Genomic DNA, 22355 nt, shown 5'->3' with positions numbered 1-22355 from the left:
CTTTCTCGTTTTTACGGGTTATGTTACGTCGTGATCGTCATTGTGGCCATTTGTTCGTGTTGTTGTTGTTGTTGTTGCTGTTGTTGTTCATGCCATGTCCGTAGATTTCACGCCTTAGCTCCTGGAATTTTCGATAGTACTTTTGATAAATCGACACCAGTCAATGCATTAATCGATGGCGGCAATTGAGCCACCAGACGTGTCACATCATTGGTTATATTATCGTTGCCACCAATGAGCACAATCTCATCGGTCTTGGCCAATGGGGCAGCCACTTCGGCAGCAATCTAGAATGGAAAGAGGGAAACGATTAGATGCCACCTGGCTAAATAGATGAATCCACTCACCTTGGGTAGAGATTCGAGAACAATATTCATGATTGCTGCATCGCCATACTGCTTATAGACATGGGCCTTCATTCGCATACGTTCGGCCTCGGCTTTGCCCACCAGTTCAATGGCATGAGCCTCCGCTGAACCGATTTTCCTAATGCGTTCCGCTTCAGCACGGGCACTTTCGATGGTCTGACACCTGAAGGAAGATTAAGTTTGAAAGGACAATGTTATTATTAGGCCAAAGAGAGAGATTTGTTTCTCTGTGTGTTCTCTCACTGTTTTCCCTGGGCCATTGTCTGGACACGATAGGCTTCCGCTTCGGCTGGCAGTTTTACAGTGCCCATCAATTCGCGATCCTTACGCTGCACTTCCTGTGACTCGATCTCAATCTGCTTACGCCTCTCCACCACCTCGATTTGGATCTCTTCGTTACGTATCCTTTGACGTATTTTCGCTGCCTGCAATTCGTAGGCCAATTGAGATTCAGCCTTGGCCGTATTGATCTCCTGATCGAAATTGGCCTTCTGCAGCTTATACATGCGTGTATTATCCTCGATTTTCGTGTCGGTCGAGTATTTCACATCCATGGCACTCTTCTCGCACTCGGCCTCCCGAATGCCAGCATCTCGATTGGCCTCGGCCACACCGGCATCGGCATCGCGCTTCACCACCGCCGTCTGGGCCTTGCCCAGCGAGGCCAAGTATTGGACATCATCGTACACATCCTTAATGGTGAACGAAAGGATCTCGATGCCCATGCGTCCGACATCAGGAGCGGCCACCTCGCGCACCAGTGCGGCGAACTGATCTCGGTCTTTGTACACCTCTTCGACTGTAAGCGTTCCTGTTGGACAATAGAAATTGAATCGAGTGAGTCAATCGATTTACAGATAGATGCCTGGGGCAGAGTTACATAGGTAAATTAATCAATATTAATTAATAGCCGAAACACACAAAACAAGGTCAAAAGCTGGTCAATTGCTTACCGACGGACCACCAAACAGGTAACGCCCACTATCATGGCCACCTTAAATGCGCCTATCCACACGGCGGACATATTCCGTTGCTGCCAACTGTTGCCTGCCTAAGCCCCCCCTACAGAAATTAATGAGTTTCGCGAGGTTCTTTCTTTCTTTGGTAGCACTTGTTAAACACTTGCTTCTTAGTCTGGCCACTTATCGCAAAGTGTCTTCTTCTTTTTCTATTAGTCTTGACGTCATTTGACGCAGTCTTATCTCGCCCGCTCTCAATTGACGTCACTTGCACTAGACCATCTAGAATTTCACTCTTATCTGATCGATTTGTAATTAATAATTGAATAAAAGTAAAACATAAACTTTCACATCCCCCACCACCCCGCAGCGGCGAGGTCAAGGTTACAATTGCTCACAATCTATGGGAAACACACGACATTTTTCACACGCAAGGTCTATATAGATATCGACTAGACTAGACTAGACCCAGAAACCGAGACATTCTACTAAGTACACGTATATATACACGACCATAACGTGAGACGTTAAGCTTACAACTGACACTGACAAACTGACACCAAGACCTACACTGCGACAGAGGCAAAAGCAGCGGCAGAGACAGAGGCAGAGGCAGAGGCAGATACTGTCGGTTTAGTTATTGTTGTTCATTGTAATATTGCTTAGCGGGCACTTGGAAACGAGATGAAATTAATTCTGTGTAGAACTTAGTTCAATGTACTCATCAAGAAACCTATCAAAATTCAAGTTTAGTTTGATTAACCCATAAAAAAAAGCCAATTGCCTGTCAAGGTTAACACAAAAACCACTATAAAATGGACTATTATGAATAGAAACATTTCAAATACTGGTTATTATGCCATTAAAAAAAAGGGTCATAAGAAAAGCGAAATTACTTAGAGATATGAAGTCTAGTTGCAAAATGGGTATTCAAAATATATTCCACAGAGTAGCCTCTGACAATTTAATTATACAGCTCAAGCTCACGTGTTTAGGCATATGTCTGAATGTAGTTCAGTATAAATTTGTTCACACATATAGCACTACTTCATCATCTCGACATAAATAAATAAAAAAAACAAAACAAAACCACAACTAAAGTCCTGAAACACAAACGAAAAATGTCTTTGAATCGCGTCAATCGTAATGGACGTGACTTTCTGCAGGAGAACAAACAGAAAGTGGCCCACTGGGAGACCAATGGACGACTGACGGCCGCTGCAGCTGCCAAGCGGGTGAATCTCTGGCGTCCTGTGGTGCTGCACTATTCCTCAGGACTGCGTCCTTTTGGCCAGCGTACTAACACACGTACACGCAACTCTGTGCCATTACATGAATCGGGTAAGATGCATTCGGGATTGGCCCAGCCCTATGGTTTCCATCAGGAGGAGCGTCCAGTGCGTCCATTGACTCGTGCAGCCAGACACATGGCCAAGCAGCAAAAGGGAATGGGGGACGAGAAGGGGCGCCAAGGCGGTGGCGATTCCAGTCGTATGGCCAAGCAAACACAAACCCAGACCCAATCCCAGACGGGAGAAATCAGGGATTCGCGTTTGGCAAAGAAATCTCTGCCCAAAAGTGATCACCAGCATGTAGGACAATTGGACCAAGTCGAGCAGCCACCGACGTCGTTGGCGGTGCCGAAACAGACTGGCGATGATGAAGATGATGCCCTATCGGTCTACTCGTTGAGATCTAAGGCATCGCAACGCTCGAACATATCAAAAATTTCGAAAAAATCCTCTCTACATTTGGCAGGGGAAGGCGGCGATGAGGAGGCTCCCCTAAGTGCTCGCAGTAACGCCTCATTGAAGACTATCAAATCAGCAGCTACGGTTAGATCAACGTGCAGTGTCAAATCCCGGGCCACCATCAAGTCCGTGGAGTCAGTCAAGTCTCAGGCCACGCTCAAGTCTCATATGTCGCACAAGTCGCACAAGTCGAATGCCACCCTAAAGTCTCATGTCTCTGGGAAGTCGAGGGCTTCATCCACAGCCAAGTCGCAGGTTAGTCGTCGTTTTGTGGCAGGCGGCGAATCATCCATGCCCCAGAAGAGTCCATCTAGCACAGGACACATGGAGGGCCCTTGTTGTTGTTCCCAGCAGAGTCACATGGAAAATGAGCGCCTGGCTGCCTTGAATGAAGCCCACTACAAGTACGGCAAACTGATTGAGGAGTATAATCACATGCCCGTATCGGAGCCAACATTGCGGGTACGTAATCGAAAGGCTGCCATCGAACGAGAACTCGATCAATTGGACTACGCCATCAATATGTATGATCAGACTCATATGTATTACAAACGCTGAATTCTCGATTTTGTTCAAGTTTTGTGTTCAAAAGAGTTTCTTTTCGCTCTTTGTTTTGTTTTCTTTGCGTCAACGAAATGTTTTATTCAAAATTAAGTTGTATGCTCTAAGATCTCCATCGACAAAAACCAAAACTAAAAAGCAAATGTGGTCGAAATTATAAATATAAGAGCAGCAGTAACCAAAAAAAAACAAGTATAGACATTTGTTTTACTAGAACTCGATACAGAACATAGGAAAGTAGTGCTTGTTCGCACATTTTGTGGACACTTTTGGTTGAGAAAAATATAGAAATGTTTCTATCTTACGAGTGAAACAGGATTCACCTGTTCACACGAGCATTTATTTCTAGTTAAATGAGCAAAGAATTTCTTGAGGAATTTATTAACTGCCTTTGGAACAAACCTGCTTTGCTTTATATCATTTTGAATAACGATTTCTTCATTTTAGAAAGGTTTATAACTTTATACACTACTCACAATCAGACTTATCAATGTAGAAATCAAACTAAACACACTGAACTTTTCTTCATTTTTAAAAACAACGAACTTTGAAGATTTATAAGTTTCTAATATAACAAAAAATCATTTGTAACATTTCTAAAGGCAATCCCCTTCTACTTTAGGGCAAACTTGCAGTTAAAGAGGTCTAAATTAGACTCACATATGTTTTGTATTCAAAAATATTCATATACTATAAATATTTCGAACTGCATTTGTAGCTCAAACTGGAAAATATAAATAGCTTAAAAACTATAAAAAGACACCGAACTAAAGTTAAAGTTAAATAAAATATTTTAGACTTCATTTATTTATTTTGAGGCCCTGCGTGGCATAGAAATTCCGCACGATATTCGAACGATTTGTGATATTTATTTTAGTGTGGGCATCAAAAAGTATGCTATACTTTTTGTTAACGTGAAACTAACTGATATTGTTGTATTTCAAAGACCTTTAGTTACAGTTATGTTTGTATGTATATGTATGTAAGTAGATGTGTCACTTACCCAATATGGCACGCAAATGACCTTCTAGAGTTTGTAGAATTGTTTGTTTGATCTCTTTAACACTCTTGCCCAGAAATTGCTCACTGGCAGTGCCCAACAGTTCGTCGGCCTGATGATGAAAATAATAGACATTCATCATCTGTGTGCAAAAGTGTGTATGTGTGTGTGTGTGTGTGTGCGTGCATATTGTATATGTATTGTATAAGTATGTGTTGTTTTGTATATGTGTGTGTGTGTGTGTGTGCGCATATATATGATCATCGATTGGGTTAGGGTAAAATGATTATTTGAATTTAAATACATATATATGATTAAATTAATTATTTTATTTTACCCAGAACCAAACAAACACACACAGCCACACACCCACACACATTCACCAGAGAGACACACACACACAGACGCACACGCAAACAGACACACACACACACACACACACACACAGATATAAACATTGATCAACGTTAACATATATAACCATAGCAGTAACGTTAAATGGTAGCATTAGTAGAGCAGATTTTTAGGCGCAATTTCAATCAAATGATGTTGTGAATTCAATTTTGATTGATATATATCATTTACAGTTTTTTTTTTTTTTTTTGGTTTTTGCGGATTAGTTTTGATGATGAGTCGAGGTTGAAGTTGAGACGAGGAGTCGTACGATCGCAGGGTAAATTAGTTGATTTTTTTTGTTTTTTTTTTTGGTGTAGTGGTTGTTGGTAGTAGAGTAGAGAAAAAGTAGAGAAAAAAAGAGTAGAACACAAATATGTCAAAATGGTACGGTTTAGAGTTTTTGTTGTTTGTTTTTTTTTTTTTTTTCGTATGTAGGAATGTTTGTATGTATCTTATAGATAAAATGAATGAATGTTATCTAACAAGTTCGTGTTTTCATTATTCTGCATGCAGCGAAAAATTAACAATACAAATAATAATTGTGCTTTAATTAATATCTCTGTGTGTATGTGTGAGTGAGTGTGTGTGTGTGTTTGTGAGTATGTATGGTATTATAAGATTCAAGATTACATTATGATTAACTAAAGCCAAATAGAATAGACAAAAATACACAAAACAAAAATATTTTGAAAATCAAAGCCAATTAACCAAATTTAACCAAAAAGCAAACGGAAAACTCAATAAACGTACCTCGTCATTATTATAATCTTTATTCTTATACGATGATGACTGTAAAAATCAATTTGATATCATTCAGTATGGGGGAAATGTAGGAGGGAAAGGCGCAATTTAAAAAGAAAATAAAACACATATAAAAGTATTGAAAAATTTTGAATTTTTATCATTTAAAACGCCAAATTATTCACCATAGATTTGGGGATTTGTGATAGAAAGTGAGTGCATTGCATGAGGACAACACAAATTGTGTGGAAAACCGATAACCGGTGAGTGAATTGAATGCCAAGGACTTAGTTAATAATATTAGGAACAAGGGATGTCATTAAATGAACTAATGCTCAGGTGTTGGCTAAAGTTTTGATGAAAATCGAGTGACCAAATGGAATTTTCAACTTTAAGTGAATATATTTGATTTATTGGTTTTACTTTTACCATAAAAAAATACATTCGAAAATTTAAATAATAACAACAATCAAGACAAAACTAAAATAATCGATTCAAAAGTAATACAAGAAAATGTTGAAAGACTAACTATTTGAAATATTTCTGATATATTGAGTAACATCCGAAAGAAATCAAACAAAAAGAAAGATTCTTAACAAAAGGAAAACCCAAATTTGCACATTTATTAATCAAGTGATAAATAAATAAATGCGGGAGAAAAAAAAAAAACAAAAATGGGTGAATGTTTGTATACATATATGATACATATATGATCTAAACTTACTTTGTATTGGATAGATCTAAGGCGTTTGCAAGGCTAAATTCAAATTATGATTTTGTAAGAGAATTTTACTTGAGGAGGGAGGGGCGAATAAAGAAATTTGTAAACAAAGTTTATACAAAAACAAATAGAAGGCCAAATATGGATTAAAAATGGAACGATATTTAATTGATATATATATATATAGGGATATAATCATATGTATAATTTAAGCAACTCTACATTTTGCTACCAACTGCATGCTGTAAGGCTAATAATGAATATAATAAATATGTTGTTATATTAGTTATAATTTTGATATAGAAATCTTTGCAAACAAACTTGCATTAAACAAAAAACTCAAAATCGAGTCAAGCTTCAATTGGTAAATTGTTTTCATACATAACTCAAATGAGTGAAACTCAACGGGAAAACTAGAGAATGTCATAGAGAGAGAGAGAGGTGTTAGAAATGATAACTGTACCTTCATGATTTTGCATTGCGCAACACCCGTTACGGTCAATGGCACACCCTGTGCCGTCTCCACATTCTCGCACATGGGATTCAATGTCATCACATTGAGGGAGAGTCGTTGCACATCTGTGACCAGCCACCAGGCCCAAGCCCAACCTCCAACAATGGTACGCTTTTTCGTGGAGCCGCAGCAACCACCTGCAAATAGAGAGAGAGAGAGAGAGAAAATTTAGCAAAATGCAGCCACACTAATTCGGAGTTAATTGCTCATTACTGACGTCACTTGACCCACAAATCTATTTGTGTAGGTGTTGCTTAGATGTATTGCTATTGACTTTTTGGCTTTTTGGCCAGGTTAGCATATGGTAAGAGTGAAAGCATTTCGCTGTCTTTCCAGTGAGTGTGTGTGAGAGAGAGAGAGAGGGAGAGCTGTCTACGTGCCGGCAAACACGTCAATGCATGATTACCAATGATCATCATGTTGTGTTCAATTGTCTGTCATTGGCAAGCCAAACAGGAAGCAATTGTTGCTATACGCGGCTATTGGGAACTTGAACCTAACGGTCACAATTCGAAAGGGCCCGCAGTTGCGCCGACGCCAAAGCCAAAGAGAGCCAACAAAAGAGAGCGTAAAGTGAACAAGAGAGAGAGATAGAGAGAGAGAGTGACACCATCTGGTGTGGGGATAGGCTCCTTCTTTAGCACTTCTTCTTCATGGCCAGTTCAGTTGGCCAGCGAACGTCGCAGCGTGCGGCCGCTTAAAATACACGAAACACGCAGAAAGAAAGTACTCAAAGAAAGCAAAAGACAACAACAACAACAACAACGATAGAACTTACGAATATAGAGATACATTAATTCATTGTTGAAATTTTTCTTGGAATTTTGCAAAAGTTCCTAAACAAGTGAGTATGGCATATTAAGCTAAATAATAATCAAAACAGAAGAGATCAAAATTCCAAGAGCCAAACCCACAACCATTAAAAAAAAAAAAAGTGCCAAACCAAAAGTGTGCCAACATAAAGAAAGAAAAAAAAAACAACAACACCAACAACCACAACAAAAAGAAATCAAAGTCAACAAGCAAGAATCAGGCTCCCCCCCAAAAAAAAGAAGAAGAAGAAGAACTTTGCCACCTACAAACGACAACAGCAACAACAATAACAACGAAACGGTTGTGCTTGTGTGTGTGTGTGTGTGTGTTTCTGTATGCATGAAGCTTTCTCAACGAAAGTGATTCATAGGCTTTTGTGGTAGAGTCTCTCTTTGCTGGTGGCATGTACGAACATGCACACTCACACACACACACACACAAGCACTCTTTACTTAACTTTAATTTACTTTAACTGTAACTGTTGTTGTTGTTGTTGTTTGCTTGTTATGCATTTCTCTTTAACGCTATTTAACAAACTGTTTAGCAGCCCATTTCCATTCCCCATGTACTCGAGTACCGCTAGTAAAACGCACAAAAAAAACAGGCACTTACACACACACACACACACACACACATAAACTAACATACATACTAGCATATACAAGAAGCCAACAATAACAACAAAGTCTTTCGATGCTTGTACCTTGAACTTGATCAAAATACAACTACAACTGCTACAACAACATTCGAAAAGCACATTCAACTCTTGAGATTCCAACCAGTTTGCAACAACAACAACAACAACAAGTTTGTAATTGCCAATCAGCAAGAGGCATAGATAGAGCCAAGCTGCTCTAGGAAGACAGCAAAGGCAAAGGTGGATGAGGAGGAGGAGGAGGAGGAGGCGTTTCTTACCAATTTTAACTTAGACTTGGGCCAAAGATTATGCAAAACCAAAAAAAAATCACACACCTGGCGACAGGAAATGTTGTTTTTCCCCGCCTCTCCGCACACCCCTTTCCCGACTTTATTTTGCTTGGTATTATACATTTTCATGTCGCGCCGTAATTGATAGAGAGGCTTCCATTGTTGTTGTTGTTGCATTGTGAGAGGAAAGGTGCATTGTTTTCGGTTTTCCAACAAGATTTCACTTTTATGTGGGAGGTGAGATGCCGTCGCTGCTTTTCAATCACTTCACTAAATCCACTCAATCGAAAGAAAACACGTGCACAATACAATCACAGGGAAAACAGAGTCCCCACACAATATAATATTACATAACGAAAATGAAATACTCTTTCCCCTTCTTCTCATAAAATCATTAAACATCTTTTAGCTCCAAGATTAGTAACTATCTAATGATAGTTTATACTTCCAATCTTTGATCCAAGTTAATGTTTTATATTCCAACCGATCTCTACCTAATCGTATGTAATTGGGTTCGTTAAATTTAGATCAAGCTAGATCAAGTGAAAAATGGTAAAAAATGTGGGCCAAAATGTATGCATAACCAAATACAGACAAGTTACGAAATCAAGCGGGGCAATCGATCGTGATTGAAATATTCGAGTGTGAAAAGTGCTCTAAGCCTTTTCGATGTGACTGTGTGTGTGTGTGTGTGTGGAATCAACCGATTATAAATATGTACATACAACTTTTCACGACATTCTCAATTATCATTTCCAGGCACGTCCAGCTGGATCGGATTGGATGATCGCCAACAAGATCGAAAGACCCCAAAAACTACACGAAAATACAAACTTGAAACTTGAGACATGAGTTCGGCAATTGTGGGAGCTGCATCAGCAATTGGTGGAGCTGTAACAGCTGCCACCAGCAACAGTTGGTTCATTCCCATGCTAATGGCGGCAGTGGCCTATTTTCAGTATGAGGAGATAATGGATCCCGAGTCCAAGCCCAGTGATGTCAGCGGCGATGATATATTGGATCACTATGATTTTATAGTGATAGGAGCTGGATCGGCTGGTGCCGTCGTAGCAAATCGTCTAACTGAGGTGGAGAATTGGAATGTCCTTTTGCTGGAAGCCGGCGGCGATGAGACTGAACTAACGGATGTGCCATTGATGGCTGGTTATTTGCAGCTATCGAAAGTTGATTGGCAATACAAGACGGAGCCATCGGGTACCTCGTGTTTGGGTGAGTAAACTAAACTAAAATAAACTCAACTCAATCCACTAATGCTTTTTATTGTCACTCTTAGCCATGCAGGGTGGACGTTGCAACTGGCCACGTGGCAAGGTCCTTGGCGGCAGCTCTGTACTCAATTACATGTTGTACTTGCGCGGCTCCAAACATGACTATGACAATTGGGAGGCTCTTGGGAATCCCAGTTGGTCGTATCGTGATGCGCTCTATTATTTCAAGAAATCGGAGGATAATACCAATCAATATCTGGCCAATACGCCATATCATGCCACAGGCGGTTATCTGACGGTGGGTGAGGCTCCATTTCACACTCCCTTGGCGGCTAGTTTTGTGGAGGCTGGCGTGGAAATGGGCTACGAGAATCGTGATTTGAATGGCGAAAAGATGACCGGATTCATGATAGCCCAAGGCACTACAAGACGTGGCTCCCGTTGCTCCACTTCCAAGGCGTTTTTGCGACCAGCCCGTCTGAGACCCAATTTGCATATTTCAATGAATTCGCATGTGACACGCATTATGATTGATCCAGTCAGCAAATTGGCCTTTGGAGTGGAGTTTGTCAAAGATCAGAAGCTGTACCATGTGAGGGCCACCAAGGAAGTAGTTCTCTCCGGGGGTTCAGTCAACAGTCCCCAATTGCTAATGCTAAGCGGTGTGGGTCCGCGCAAAGAGTTGGCCAAACATCGTATACCCCTCATCAAGGAGTTAAGTGTGGGCGAGAACCTTCAAGATCACATTGGACTGGGTGGCCTAACGTTTCTGGTGAATCAGCCAGTTTCCATAGTGGAGAATCGTTTCCACACCATGTCCACGGTGTTGCAGTATGCAGTATTTGGCCAGGGTCCGCTCACCATTCTCGGCGGTGTTGAGGGTCTGGCCTATGTGAATACGAAATACGCCAACAGTTCGCTCGATTGGCCCGACATTGAGTTCCATTTCGTTTCCGGATCGACCAACTCCGATGGTGGCTCACAACTGAGAAAGGCCCATGGCCTCACCGATAGCTTCTATCGATCGGTTTTCGAGCCCATTAACAATCGGGATGCCTGGAGCATTATACCCATGCTGCTGAGACCTCGCAGTTCGGGTAGCATTCGTCTGCGTAGTGGCAATCCCTTCGATTATCCCTACATCTTTCCCAACTATTTGAGCGACGACTTCGACATGCAGACCCTAATCGAGGGTGTCAAAATCGCCGTTGCTCTGTCACGCACCAAGGCAATGCAACGCTTTGGCTCTCGTCTCTCCAACATACGTTGGCCGGGCTGTGAGCAAGTGCCTCTCTTCACCGATGCCTATTGGGAGTGTATGATCAGGCGTTATACGTCGACCATTTACCATCCAGTGGGCACCTGTAAAATGGGTCCCTATTGGGACAAGGACGCTGTCGTCGATGCCAAACTGAGGGTCTATGGCATACGAGGATTAAGGGTCATCGATGCCAGCATTATGCCCAAACTTGTGTCGGCCAACACAAATGCTCCAGTCATTATGATAGCCGAGAAGGGCAGCGATATGATTAAAGAGTTTTGGATTAAGAACACAATTGTCTGAGTGTGTGAAAGTGAATGTGCATGTGAGTGACTGTGATGACTAATGAATGTTTGAAATGCTTGAATGTGTCTGTATGTGAAGTATTTTGTTGTAGTGTTAATGCCTAATGATCTACCTACATATATACTCTATGTATATCTCTCTTTCTCTTTTTTTTTTTGTATCTATTTATTTTTTTCTTCTTATTTCATTTTATCTATCTTTTTTTTGTTTTTTTTTTTTATGTGTATTTTATTGTTAAGTGAACGAACCCCTGTAATTTATTTTAAATATTAAAAACTATGAAAACGAAAGCCAAATGCAATTGAGAAAAATATTTACTCTCTCTTTACTCATTCCCGAAAGCAACGTCAATGCTCTGATCTCTCTCCCTCTCTCTCTCTCCAAACTCCAAGTTGAAGTTCGTTCACAGCGTTTCTAGTCTTTGTGTTTTTTTCGCTTAAAATATACAACTGTTTGCAATGTAGATACGAACTAGAGTGAAATAAAATGTATATTGCAGGTAAAATGCGATATTGCCCGCTAATTTCGAGAACGGCCAAATCAGTTGAACATGGACCGTCAATTGGTTCTGAGTTGGTGGCTCTGCTTTTGTCTTTTGAGCCCTGTTAGTGCTGCTGCTGCTGCTGACACTGGAACGAACCTCTTTACGGTGGATAGCAATGGAGTGGGTTTGGCTCTGTTGGAATCGGTGCTTGAGGCACTGAATGTCTCTAGCCTCAATCTGGTCAATAGTGCGGCTTGGCCTCCCTTTGCAGTGCCAGCAACGCAGCAGACTTACGATTACATAGTCATTGGAGCTGGCAGTGCGGGATCTATAGTGGCAAGTCGTCTCAGTGAACGGGCCAATGTCAGTGTGCTACTTGTGGAGGCAGGGGAACTGCCACCCTTGGAGTCGGAGATCTTCAATCTGAGTCCCACACTGCATAAGGATGAGAGATATATGTACTTGGATGAGGCAGAACCGAATTCGAATTGCTGCCAGGCAATGGAAGCGCCTCATGGCTGCTGCTGGTGGCATGGACGAATGATGGGCGGCACGGGAGCCATTAATGGTAACTTCTTTGTACCAGGAAGTGAACATAATTTCCAGCATTGGTATGCCGATCTCAAGCTAACCGAATGGAATTGGCCTCGCGTACGTATGGTCTATCGAAAATTGCTGGCCGAACTTAAGTTGACGTATTTCCCCTTGGACAAGTTAACCGAGAAGATATCCACTATGGTCTATGCTGCAGCAGCCGAAATGGGAGTGCCGCGCATGAAGCAACCACTTGTAGCAGGCTCTAGCTTTGGCTATACTCATCACGTGCCTGTGACCATTAACGAGGGAAGACGGGCGAGTAGCGCACGTCTCTATTTGGCCAATGAAAACGTGTCGAAGCGGAAGAATTTACATGTCCTTCGTGGGGCCCAGGCCCAGCGAGTGTTGCTCAATAAGGAGGCTAGTCTGGCGACAGGCATCAGTTACTCTCTGAGTGGTTCAAACCTTACAGCTTGGGCACGCCGTGAAGTCGTTGTCAGTGCTGGGACAATTAACTCGGCAAAGCTTCTTCTCTTATCTGGCATCGGGCCAAGCGCTCATCTGAAAGAAGTGGGCATAAAACCGCAGAAGGATTTGCCAGTGGGTGAAAATCTTCATGACCATGGCATGTTGCCTCTTTATTTACGTTTCAGCGACTCGAATCAGTGTGCCATCAATAGCAGCAGCTTGGCCATAAGTAATCCATATGCCCCATTCTCATTGGCCCAATATCTGCTGGATGGGCAGAGTGGAAGTTTGGCCTCAGGATTCTCCATGATGGGCTTCATCAATTCCAGCTCCCCGCAAAGTAGCTTCATCCAGCCCGATATCCATATCGTTGCCCACACTTTCATGGCTCGCGGTGGTAGTGGTAGCTTTGGCTATTTGGGCTTTGAGCCGGATCTCATTGAGGCCCAGCAAACGGTTCTTAAGGAAACGGATCTTCTTCAAATAATGGGTTCCTTGCTCTTGCCCAAATCACGTGGTACTGTCCTCCTACGGAACTCCAACTCCTCGAGTATGCCTCGAATTCTCAACAACTATGGCCAAGCACAGGAAGATCGTGATACGTTATTGCGTTTTGTGCGCTATATCCAGAAATTGAGTAAGACACGTTCGTTTCGCCGCTGTGGACTGAAACTCTGGCTGCCTCCTTTGGCGGAATGTGATCAATTGGCCCCCGATTCGAATGACTATTGGTTATGCTATATACGGTATTTCTATATAGGAAGTTGGCATGCGGTTGGCACCTGTCGCATGGCTGCGGATGATGATTCTCGTGGTGTGGTCGATTCCAGATTACGGGTGCGGGGCATTCGAGGATTAAGGGTGGCTGATGCCAGCATAATGCCAGATATCACGGCGGGCAATACAAATGGACCAACTATGATGATTGCAGAACAGGCAGCCAGTATGATACAAGAGGATCAAGATTTGCCATAAGAAATAAAGCTAAACATTGTATGCCCAAAAGTAGGCAATGCCATTTTAAAATTAACTATCTTGGTTCTGGCCCGAAACAAAATAAACAAGTCTTATCTAAATGCACCTTTTAGCAAATGTTTGGGATAAGATATAACCAAGATATACTATAATTAAACACACAATTTAGCGGCTATTTAAATTTTAGAGTCATTAAAACGGTTGGCCAATCCGTACAAACATAATTACCTCACCTAAGCTAACCAAATGGGAATAAAATGAGAGATCTCTTCGCAAAGCCATAATCCTATAGCTAAAGGTAGGGTATAAACAAAGTCCCTAGGGCCTAAGCTCTTTTTCATATCAAATGCAAAGTAAAAGTAAAAGTGAAGAAAAGTGCTAAGCTCAAATTGATTTTATAACATTTGTGTTATCTACATATATATACACACTATATACTATTTATATATGCGTATATAAATTAACATCTGTATGGGAATTTTTGTGATATGATACAGACAAACAACCATCACACACACACACACACGCATACACACCGTACATTGGCTTATCAGCGGCAAAAGTTTTCTTTTTGTTAAATAATTTTACGTGTTTTGTTTTGCTCAAGTCATTTGCCTTATTTTATTCCATTATGAAATTAAAAATATGACAATTAAATGTAGCAGGTGTAATTAGGTCTATTATCAGATTACTTTTGTAATTGCGACAAAAGACTTGACTTGAGTGCTTTGGCCCAGTGTAAATCGAAACTGCGCGGCCCATTGCGACTGCATTTTCAGCGATTTTTTTGTGGTCATTACAGACTGGCTGGAGAAAGATTTGCCCGATCAGCAGAGTTTGAGTTTAGTTAATACACTTTTGGCCATTTCTGAACTTCAGTCGATTGATTACCATGACTGCAGTCAATACATTTGTGACCATGTGGCGGTTCCTGCTCACCTTGGGACCGTCCGCCATGGTCATTCTGATGCTCAATTCGGGCATTCAAAACGATAGACAAGACATTGTGGATGAGGAGCATCGCGTGCGTTCAATACATATTGAGAATCTAAGACAGAGTTATGACTTCATTGTGGTTGGCGGTGGTTCGGCGGGGTGTGTGCTCGCCGCTCGCCTATCGGAGAATCCAGAGTGGAGCGTTTTGCTTTTGGAGGCCGGCGGCGATGAGCCAGTGCTGATTGATTTGCCCCAGATGTATCCGGTGTTTCAGCGCAGTCCCTGGGATTGGAAATACTCGACAGAGCCATCGGATCGCTACTGTCTGGCCATGGAGGATCAACGTTGCTTCTGGCCCAGGGGTAAGGTACTTGGCGGCTGCAGTTCCATCAATGCCATGATGTATGTGCGTGGCAATCGGCGGGACTATGATCACTGGGCAGAGCTGGGCAATCCGGGATGGGAGTATAACAATGTCTTACATTATTTCCGCAAGACCGAAGATAACCGAGTGCCAGGCTACGAGCATAATCCCTATCATGGCCATGGCGGCCCCATTTCAGTGGAACGCTATCGATTCCCCTCTCCGCTCTTGAACATATTCATGCAGTCGGCCCGTGAATTGGGCCTACAGCATCCCGATGGAGACTTCAATGGACGCACTCAGACGGGTTTTGCCCCACCCCACGGCACCCTGCGCGATGGTTTGCGTTGCAGTGCCAATAAGGGCTACATGCGACGCAGCTGGCAGAGACCGAATCTCGATATTGTTCTCAAGGCATTTGTGGAGCGTCTCATTATTGATCCACAGACGAGACGAACTATCGGCGTTAAATTTGAATACAATCTACTCAAATATCAGGTGAGAGCCGACAGAGAAGTCATTCTCTCGGCTGGCTCCTTGGCTAGCCCCCAACTGCTAATGGTAAGCGGTGTGGGGCCACGGGAACAGCTTGAACCCTTGGGCATTCCAGTTATACAACATTTGCCCGGAGTGGGTGGCAATCTGCAGGATCATATATCAACCTCGGGAGCCATCTATACCTTCGATAGTCATCAGCCAGGCCAACACTTGTCTTTCATTGTACCCGAAATGCTGAATGCTGAATCTGTGCGAGCATTCCTACAAGGCCGCGATAGTTTCTTCTATGCCATGCCCGTGAGCGAGGTCATGGGTTTCGCCAGCACTCGCTATCAGAATCCCCAGCTGGATTGGCCCGATGTTCAGTTATTTATGGGCAGCTATGGCTATGGTGCTGATGGAGGCATGATCGGACGTCGTGGAGCCGCCATCACTTTGGACAATTTCGCTGAAACTTTTGAGCCACTGATCTATCAAGATTCGTTTGTCATTGCTCCACTGCTGATGCGTCCACGATCCAGAGGGTATGTACAATTGCAATCACCAGACCCACGAATCCATCCCCGCATCCATGCCAACTACTATGATGATCCTCACGACATGGCCATAATGGTGGAGGGCCTTAAGCTGGCCCATCGTCTGACCCAGACTCCGGTCATGCAGGCCCTCAATGCCACCCTGAATATCTATGAGTGGCGCAATTGCCCAGAGGTGGAGTATCTCAGTGATGCCTTCTGGGAGTGCATTGCCCGTTACTACTCACAGACGATCTATCATCCAGTGGGTACATGCAAAATGGCACCCGATCACGATCCGTCCGGAGTGGTCGATCCGCGTCTACGAGTGCGTGGTCTTCGAAACCTGCGAGTGATAGATGCCAGCATTATGCCTACAATTCCCACTGGCAACACCAATGCCCCCACTCTAATGCTGGCCGAGAGGGGTGCCGATATCATTAAAGAGGATTGGCTTCACTATCCAAATGGTGGCTGGTCATAGAATATTTTTCAAAATCCACACACCAAAATAACCTGCCTAAATAAATAATACCCAAAATAAAACTAAAGCTGTCTATTTGTATTATTTCTCTGGGCAGAAAATCCTTAAAACAAATGAGAGAGAGATAATTATGAGAAAACACCTTTTATTCAGGTACAACAAATAACAATTAACTTGGCTTGCAGGTTTATGTTTGCACAATTGTGTTAATTTGTTTTTGTTTTTTGTTTCCTCTCAACCACACATACATACATAAATGTATTCAGTAAAAAGATTTTTAGATATTTAACCATGAATTAAACAACAAATTACAGCCATAATAAAGATATCGCTGAACAAAAGGCCACGTATGGAGAACAAAAATACAAATTGTACATGGAGAACGCTCACTTCTTGTCTCAAACCCCTCAACATTATTTTCCATTCATTCATGGGCGTAGAATTGGCTGGACATTAAATTACAACGTTATATTAACCAAAAGAATATTTAACTTATAGACTTGATTGCATAACTTGGCTTAAACTGTTGTAAAATTTAAAGTCTATTGATTTTTCTAATTTTTATGACTTACTTTGGTTAAATTCAAATTTATTCTGAATGTAGGCATAATCTTTATATAAAAAAACTAGCCAGACTATTGAGCAATAAGTATTTTATTAGCCTAATCGTTATCAATACTCTTACATGTTATATTAATTTTTGAAATCACTCTCTGATCTTACAATTTTTTATTCAACTCAAATAAATAGCCAGCCTAGAGCAATTGATCCAATACGATTATTTTGATGGAGAATCTCACATCTAGTTCAAAAAATCTTAACTTTTATATACCTTTTCATTTCATAAGATTCCAAGATTTGTTTGATTGAGTTTCACATTTAAAATATTATATACATTATATGCTAAATGATTATGATGATTAGCATTAAAACTTTCGTTTTTATTTCATTTTAATTTGCAATTAAAATATGTGAAAATAATGCGAATTTAAGTGATAAGCATTAGTTATTTATAGCAGCTAAACATTCAAATTACTGATACGCCTGAGAATTTGATGAACAACAATGCACTTAATGTGATTGTGCCCTTTCGAGTGCAAAATGTAAATATAAACATTTAAGTTTTGTTATTGTTTTTGTTTTTCTGCTGCTGTTGTATTTTAGATTGCAATTTGAAATTCTTTTCTGAAAACAAAAAAGGAACACACACAAACTTGAAACATTTCCCAAGCGCATTCTGACGACATTGACAGCGAATGGCTTGCTGGCAATTTGCAATAATTTATGAGCGATCAGTTTGGCGGGGCGCTGAACCAAATGGCAAACGTCGTTGTTAAACGCGTCGTCGAGTTGCGAGTTACGAGTTACGAGTTTGACCAGTTTTCAACAAGAAAACATAAAGGTTTTCGAGATTTTTCACAACGGTTCACATAGTCAGTACACATTGTCCAGTCTTGACATAATGACGCTCTCCAAACACCATCCTCTACTTCTTATGGTGGCACTGCTCCTAACAGTATTGAGTGCCGCCCATCTGATTGTGGCCCAAGAGTTTCTGGAGCTAGAGGAAACACCATCGGCTGTGTCTGGGCCAGAGCTAAGTGATCCTTCAGGTAAAACTCTAATTCCTACCACTACTACTACTACTATATACTTGTATGTGTGTGTGCAGATCTAAGTGCTGGCCTCAATTTGGTGCCTGTGACAAATTTAATTGCCGCTGCTGCCAATGCCGTGCCCCCTGCCCCGGTTCAATTTGTACGCAATGCCATGAATAGCGGTCTATGAGAAGCAGATGAAGAAGAAGAAGAAGTGCCTGAAGTTCACTTGAGTTGAGTTCATATTTCTTGTCGTTGTTGTTGTTGTTGTTATGTGAGTGTGTGTTTTATAATTTTATTTTGTTTTTGTGGTTTTTTTTTTAATTAAATTTTTATAAATATAAAATGTATATTCAATGGAAAAGCGATAAAAAAAACCCATGTAATCATGCCGACAGAGTTCTTTTCTTTCCTCTTGCTCACTCGCTCTCTCCCCTCTCTCTCTCTCTCTCTCTCTCTGAAAGCCTGAATTGAACTATAGATAATCACAAACAATGACTATGAAGATCAATATATATATATATATATGTATATACTATTTACAATTGTCAATTGTATGAAACGAGGAACTGCTAAATCATTGTTGTCCTAGGTTCAGTGGAGTGAGAAAAGTTATTATTACTGTTTTTTCTTAGATAAACCTTACATTAATCTAGCTTAATGGGTATTAATTTGTCTCTAACGAATGTATTTATCCTAAAAATCTGTTTAAACTATATTTTCCTTAAACATTTTCAATGTGATGACCATTTTGCATGCTAGGAATTGAATGGTTGAATGAAGTTTGGTTTCAATGAGGCGTTCATCCATTCAATATGTATGTATATTCTAAATAGCCAGGTTAACACCCACTTTACACTATAATCTCATACCTTTTGTTGTTAAATAAATGTGTAGACTATTTATATTGCACCATTAAATTGCACGCCAAGAGCGAATGATTGAATGAGAGTTGAAGGCGTTTAACCATTTACGAAAATGAACAGATTTTCGGTATATAAGATCGAGATCGTAATCGTGACTCAACAATAATCGGATTGTATCGTATTGGATTTACTGGGGTTCAGTTCCTTTTTGGCACGTGCCGTAAGTGACGCATCTCGTGCGCTTGTTGTTGTTGTTATTGTTGTGTCTGTGCATGTAAAGTCAACAAACACACAGGGACGTACAAGTGTTGAAGAAGGGCGGGCGGGAGGGTTGTGATGTGGGAGGCTTTTCAACTGATAACTGCTGCTTATCGCTCACTACGTAACGCATATAAAGACGATTTCCAAATGCTGCTTGTGTCTCAAATCCCAGCAAGATGCTGCCGGAGACGGTGTTATATCCAAATACTAGCAGCCTTGCTGCCGAAGTTGGTGCCACATGCAGTGCCCCAGGAATTGGCATTTGGAGTGAGATGATTGCCATGCTGCTGCAAGCTCTACTAGCAGCCCAATGTCAAGTGTCTCCGTCGTCCTATTGGCCACCCGAGTATGAGGGTGATCTAAGCAAACCGTATGATTTTGTCATCATTGGAGCGGGTTCAGCTGGCTCAGTGGTGGCCAGTCGCCTAAGTGAGAATCCCCAATGGCGTGTATTGGTCTTAGAAGCTGGCAGTGATCCGCCAGTGGAATCAGAGGTTAGTCAACGAGTCAAAAGAGAGAGTTTTAGATAAAATTTTCTTTTCTGTTTGCCCATTTTAGTTGCCCGCATTGTTCTTTGGCCTGCAACATAGCAAATTCATGTACAACTACTTTACGGAACCGAGTGAGACGGCCAGCAAGGGTTTACGGGATGGCAGATGCTATTGGCCACGTGGACGCATGATTGGAGGCACTGGCGGCGTCAATGCCATGCTCTATGTGCGTGGCAATCGTCGTGATTTCGATGGCTGGGCCTCACTGGGTAACACCGGCTGGAGCTATGATGATGTGTTGCCATTCTTTGAGCTATCAGTGCGCCCCGTGGGCAATGCCAGTCATCCTCAGGGATATATAACACTGAATCCATTCGAACAGCATGACATTGATATACAGGAAATGATCAAAAAAGGTGGCAAGGAGCTCGGCATTCCGACTGTAACAGCATTCCAAGAGGGCTCCGAGACGGGCTATAGCAATGTCTTGGGCACTGTGCAGCGAGGACAACGCATGAGTCCCGGCAAGGGGCATTTGGGACGTGTGGCCGGTCGTTCTAATTTGCATGTGATTAAGAATGCCAAGGTCACCAAATTACATTTCGATTCGGCGGGTCAACGTTTGGTCGAGATAAGCTTCGAGCGCCGCGGCGGCCCCAGCCAGCGGGTAAAGGTCAGCAAGGAGGCTGTGTTGTCGGCTGGAGCTATCGATTCGCCTGCGCTTCTCCTACGCTCTGGCATTGGGCCACGTCAGCATTTGACGGAGCTTGATATACCGATTGTACGCGAAATACCCGGCGTTGGGTCTAACCTGCAAGATCATTTGGTTATCCCACTCTTCTTGCGACTCGACGAAGGACATCTGTCAACAGCTGTTACCCAACAGGAGATCCTGGATAGCATCTATGCTTATGTGATGCATCGTACTGGTCCACTGGCCTCCCATGGCACCGCCTCATTGGTGGGTTTCGTCAATACCAACCGGACGAATGGCAGTCCTTATCCGGATATTGAATACCATCATCTGTTCTTCCCACGTGGACGTCACGATGCCCTCGAAATGTTTGCCCACGGTCTGTCCTTTCAGGAGCAATACACCAAGCATTTGCATGGCCTACTCCAGGACGCACATTTGATGTGCATATTTGTTCTGCTATCCCATCCCGAGTCCACGGGCCAACTTACTCTACGTTCAGCAAATCACTTGGATGCCCCCCGATTGGTCAGCAACTATCTGACCAAGCCGAATGATGTGAGCACAGTGCTACGTGGCATACGCCACATGGAGGCTTTGGTTGGAACTCGAGCATATCGCCAACATCGAGCCGAATTGGCTCACATCCCGATTCCAGAGTGCGATCTTCATCCCATTTACAGTGATGACTATTGGAAGTGCTATGCCAAATACTTCACTGTCACCTGTTACCATCAGTCGGGAACTGTGAAAATGGGCGCCGACACGGATGAGCAGGCCTGTGTCGATCCGCGACTCAATCTGTATGGCATCAGCAACTTGCGAGTGGCCGATGCCAGCATTATGCCCGCCGTCGTCAGTGCCAATACGAATGCGGCCACTGTCATGATTGGCGAACGGGCGGCGCACTTCATTAAACAGGATTGGCATGATCGGAGAAGCAATCTTAAGGAGCACGTCCACGACGATGCATTGTAATCATTCTTAAACACATTGCTAGTTAATAACACATTATTTAGTTAAGTCATGAAATGTGCCCACACAATTATGGGAAGGTCGAGATGTCAACAAGTTGTCTCTCTTGATTTCTCTTTCTCTCTGTCATTGATTTCGCACCAATCAATTGTTATTCCCCATATGATAAAATGGAAAAATGTTACAGTAATTTTATATGCAAAAAGGCAACTGAATGATAAAAGGAAACATTCTAGATGTTAAATAAATAAGTGGCAAACAAATAAACAAAGAAGAATTTTCACATTCTATGAAATTCAGTTTTGATTGAGTTTTAAATTTTGACATTTAGTGCAATTACTTAAAATTAAACATCGTTTAAATCGAACCAGTTCCAATGTCTTCAGATTTGCTTGAAATAAAAATCCCCTTGGTTATCTTTTGGTTAATCAAACTAAAACTTTGGCTATGCGGAAGTTTATATACGCTTTAGAACTTTCTGTTTTTATTCAGATTATTGGCAATTACTAATAGCCACAACGACTTGAAAATAAAATGGCACAATTGTATTCTCGATAGATTAGTCCTTTTATATGTGTAGTCATTCCATTAGGTTGTTAATTGGTCTACACCTGCTAATCAAGAATACATCTACCTTATCTACATTTGTGGGATGCCTGGCA

General features: G+C 42.0%; 7 protein-coding genes across 8 annotated transcripts in view; 6 read left to right on the top strand and 1 right to left on the bottom strand.

Moving 5' to 3' along the window:
- Positions 1–22355, bottom strand: part of LOC6641207 (flotillin-2) — an 86764-nt gene continuing 64409 nt past the window's right edge. The window contains exons 3-8 of one of the 2 annotated variants that reach the window (XM_023175318.2): positions 6961–7148; positions 5786–5824; positions 4643–4751; positions 612–1179; positions 348–531; positions 1–287 (exon numbers count right to left, since the gene is read on the bottom strand). In XM_023175318.2, the coding sequence (XP_023031086.1) occupies positions 108–287; positions 348–531; positions 612–1179; positions 4643–4751; positions 5786–5824; positions 6961–7148 (1268 nt within the window). In that variant the 3' untranslated portion in view covers positions 1–107. The remainder of the gene's footprint in view (positions 288–347; positions 532–611; positions 1180–4642; positions 4752–5785; positions 5825–6960; positions 7149–22355) is intronic. The other variant, XM_002064311.4, reaches the window with a different exon arrangement.
- LOC6641239 lies at positions 2334–3808 on the top strand. The gene has a single exon (XM_002064325.4). The coding sequence runs from the start codon at positions 2449–2451 to the stop codon at positions 3634–3636; it is 1188 nt and encodes a 395-aa protein (XP_002064361.1). The 5' UTR covers positions 2334–2448; the 3' UTR covers positions 3637–3808.
- Positions 9517–11646, top strand: LOC6641391 (glucose dehydrogenase [FAD, quinone]). The gene is made up of 2 exons (XM_002064324.3): positions 9517–9981; positions 10046–11646. Exons 1-2 carry the CDS (start codon positions 9600–9602, stop codon positions 11542–11544), a joined length of 1881 nt encoding a protein of 626 aa, XP_002064360.1. The 5' UTR covers positions 9517–9599; the 3' UTR covers positions 11545–11646.
- LOC6641390 (glucose dehydrogenase [FAD, quinone]) lies at positions 12098–14186 on the top strand. Its single transcript, XM_002064323.4, has one exon. The coding sequence runs from the start codon at positions 12098–12100 to the stop codon at positions 14009–14011; it is 1914 nt and encodes a 637-aa protein (XP_002064359.1). The 3' UTR covers positions 14012–14186.
- On the top strand, positions 14867–16875 carry LOC6641389 (glucose dehydrogenase [FAD, quinone]). Its single transcript, XM_002064322.4, has one exon. It carries the CDS (start codon positions 14904–14906, stop codon positions 16806–16808), a length of 1905 nt encoding a protein of 634 aa, XP_002064358.1. The 5' UTR covers positions 14867–14903; the 3' UTR covers positions 16809–16875.
- Positions 18123–18685, top strand: LOC6641388. The gene is made up of 2 exons (XM_002064321.3): positions 18123–18421; positions 18481–18685. The coding sequence occupies exons 1-2, from the start codon at positions 18271–18273 to the stop codon at positions 18594–18596; spliced, it is 267 nt and encodes an 88-aa protein (XP_002064357.1). The 5' UTR covers positions 18123–18270; the 3' UTR covers positions 18597–18685.
- On the top strand, positions 19710–21959 carry LOC6641387 (glucose dehydrogenase [FAD, quinone]). The gene is made up of 2 exons (XM_002064320.4): positions 19710–20027; positions 20092–21959. The coding sequence occupies exons 1-2, from the start codon at positions 19710–19712 to the stop codon at positions 21694–21696; spliced, it is 1923 nt and encodes a 640-aa protein (XP_002064356.1). The 3' UTR covers positions 21697–21959.

The sequence above is a fragment of the Drosophila willistoni genome (genome assembly GCF_018902025.1).
Source record: "Drosophila willistoni isolate 14030-0811.24 chromosome XL unlocalized genomic scaffold, UCI_dwil_1.1 Seg141, whole genome shotgun sequence".
Classification (NCBI taxonomy): Eukaryota; Metazoa; Arthropoda; class Insecta; order Diptera; family Drosophilidae; genus Drosophila; species Drosophila willistoni.
Note: the sequence above shows the minus strand (reverse complement) of the source record. Positions and strands in the feature narration are given on the sequence as shown.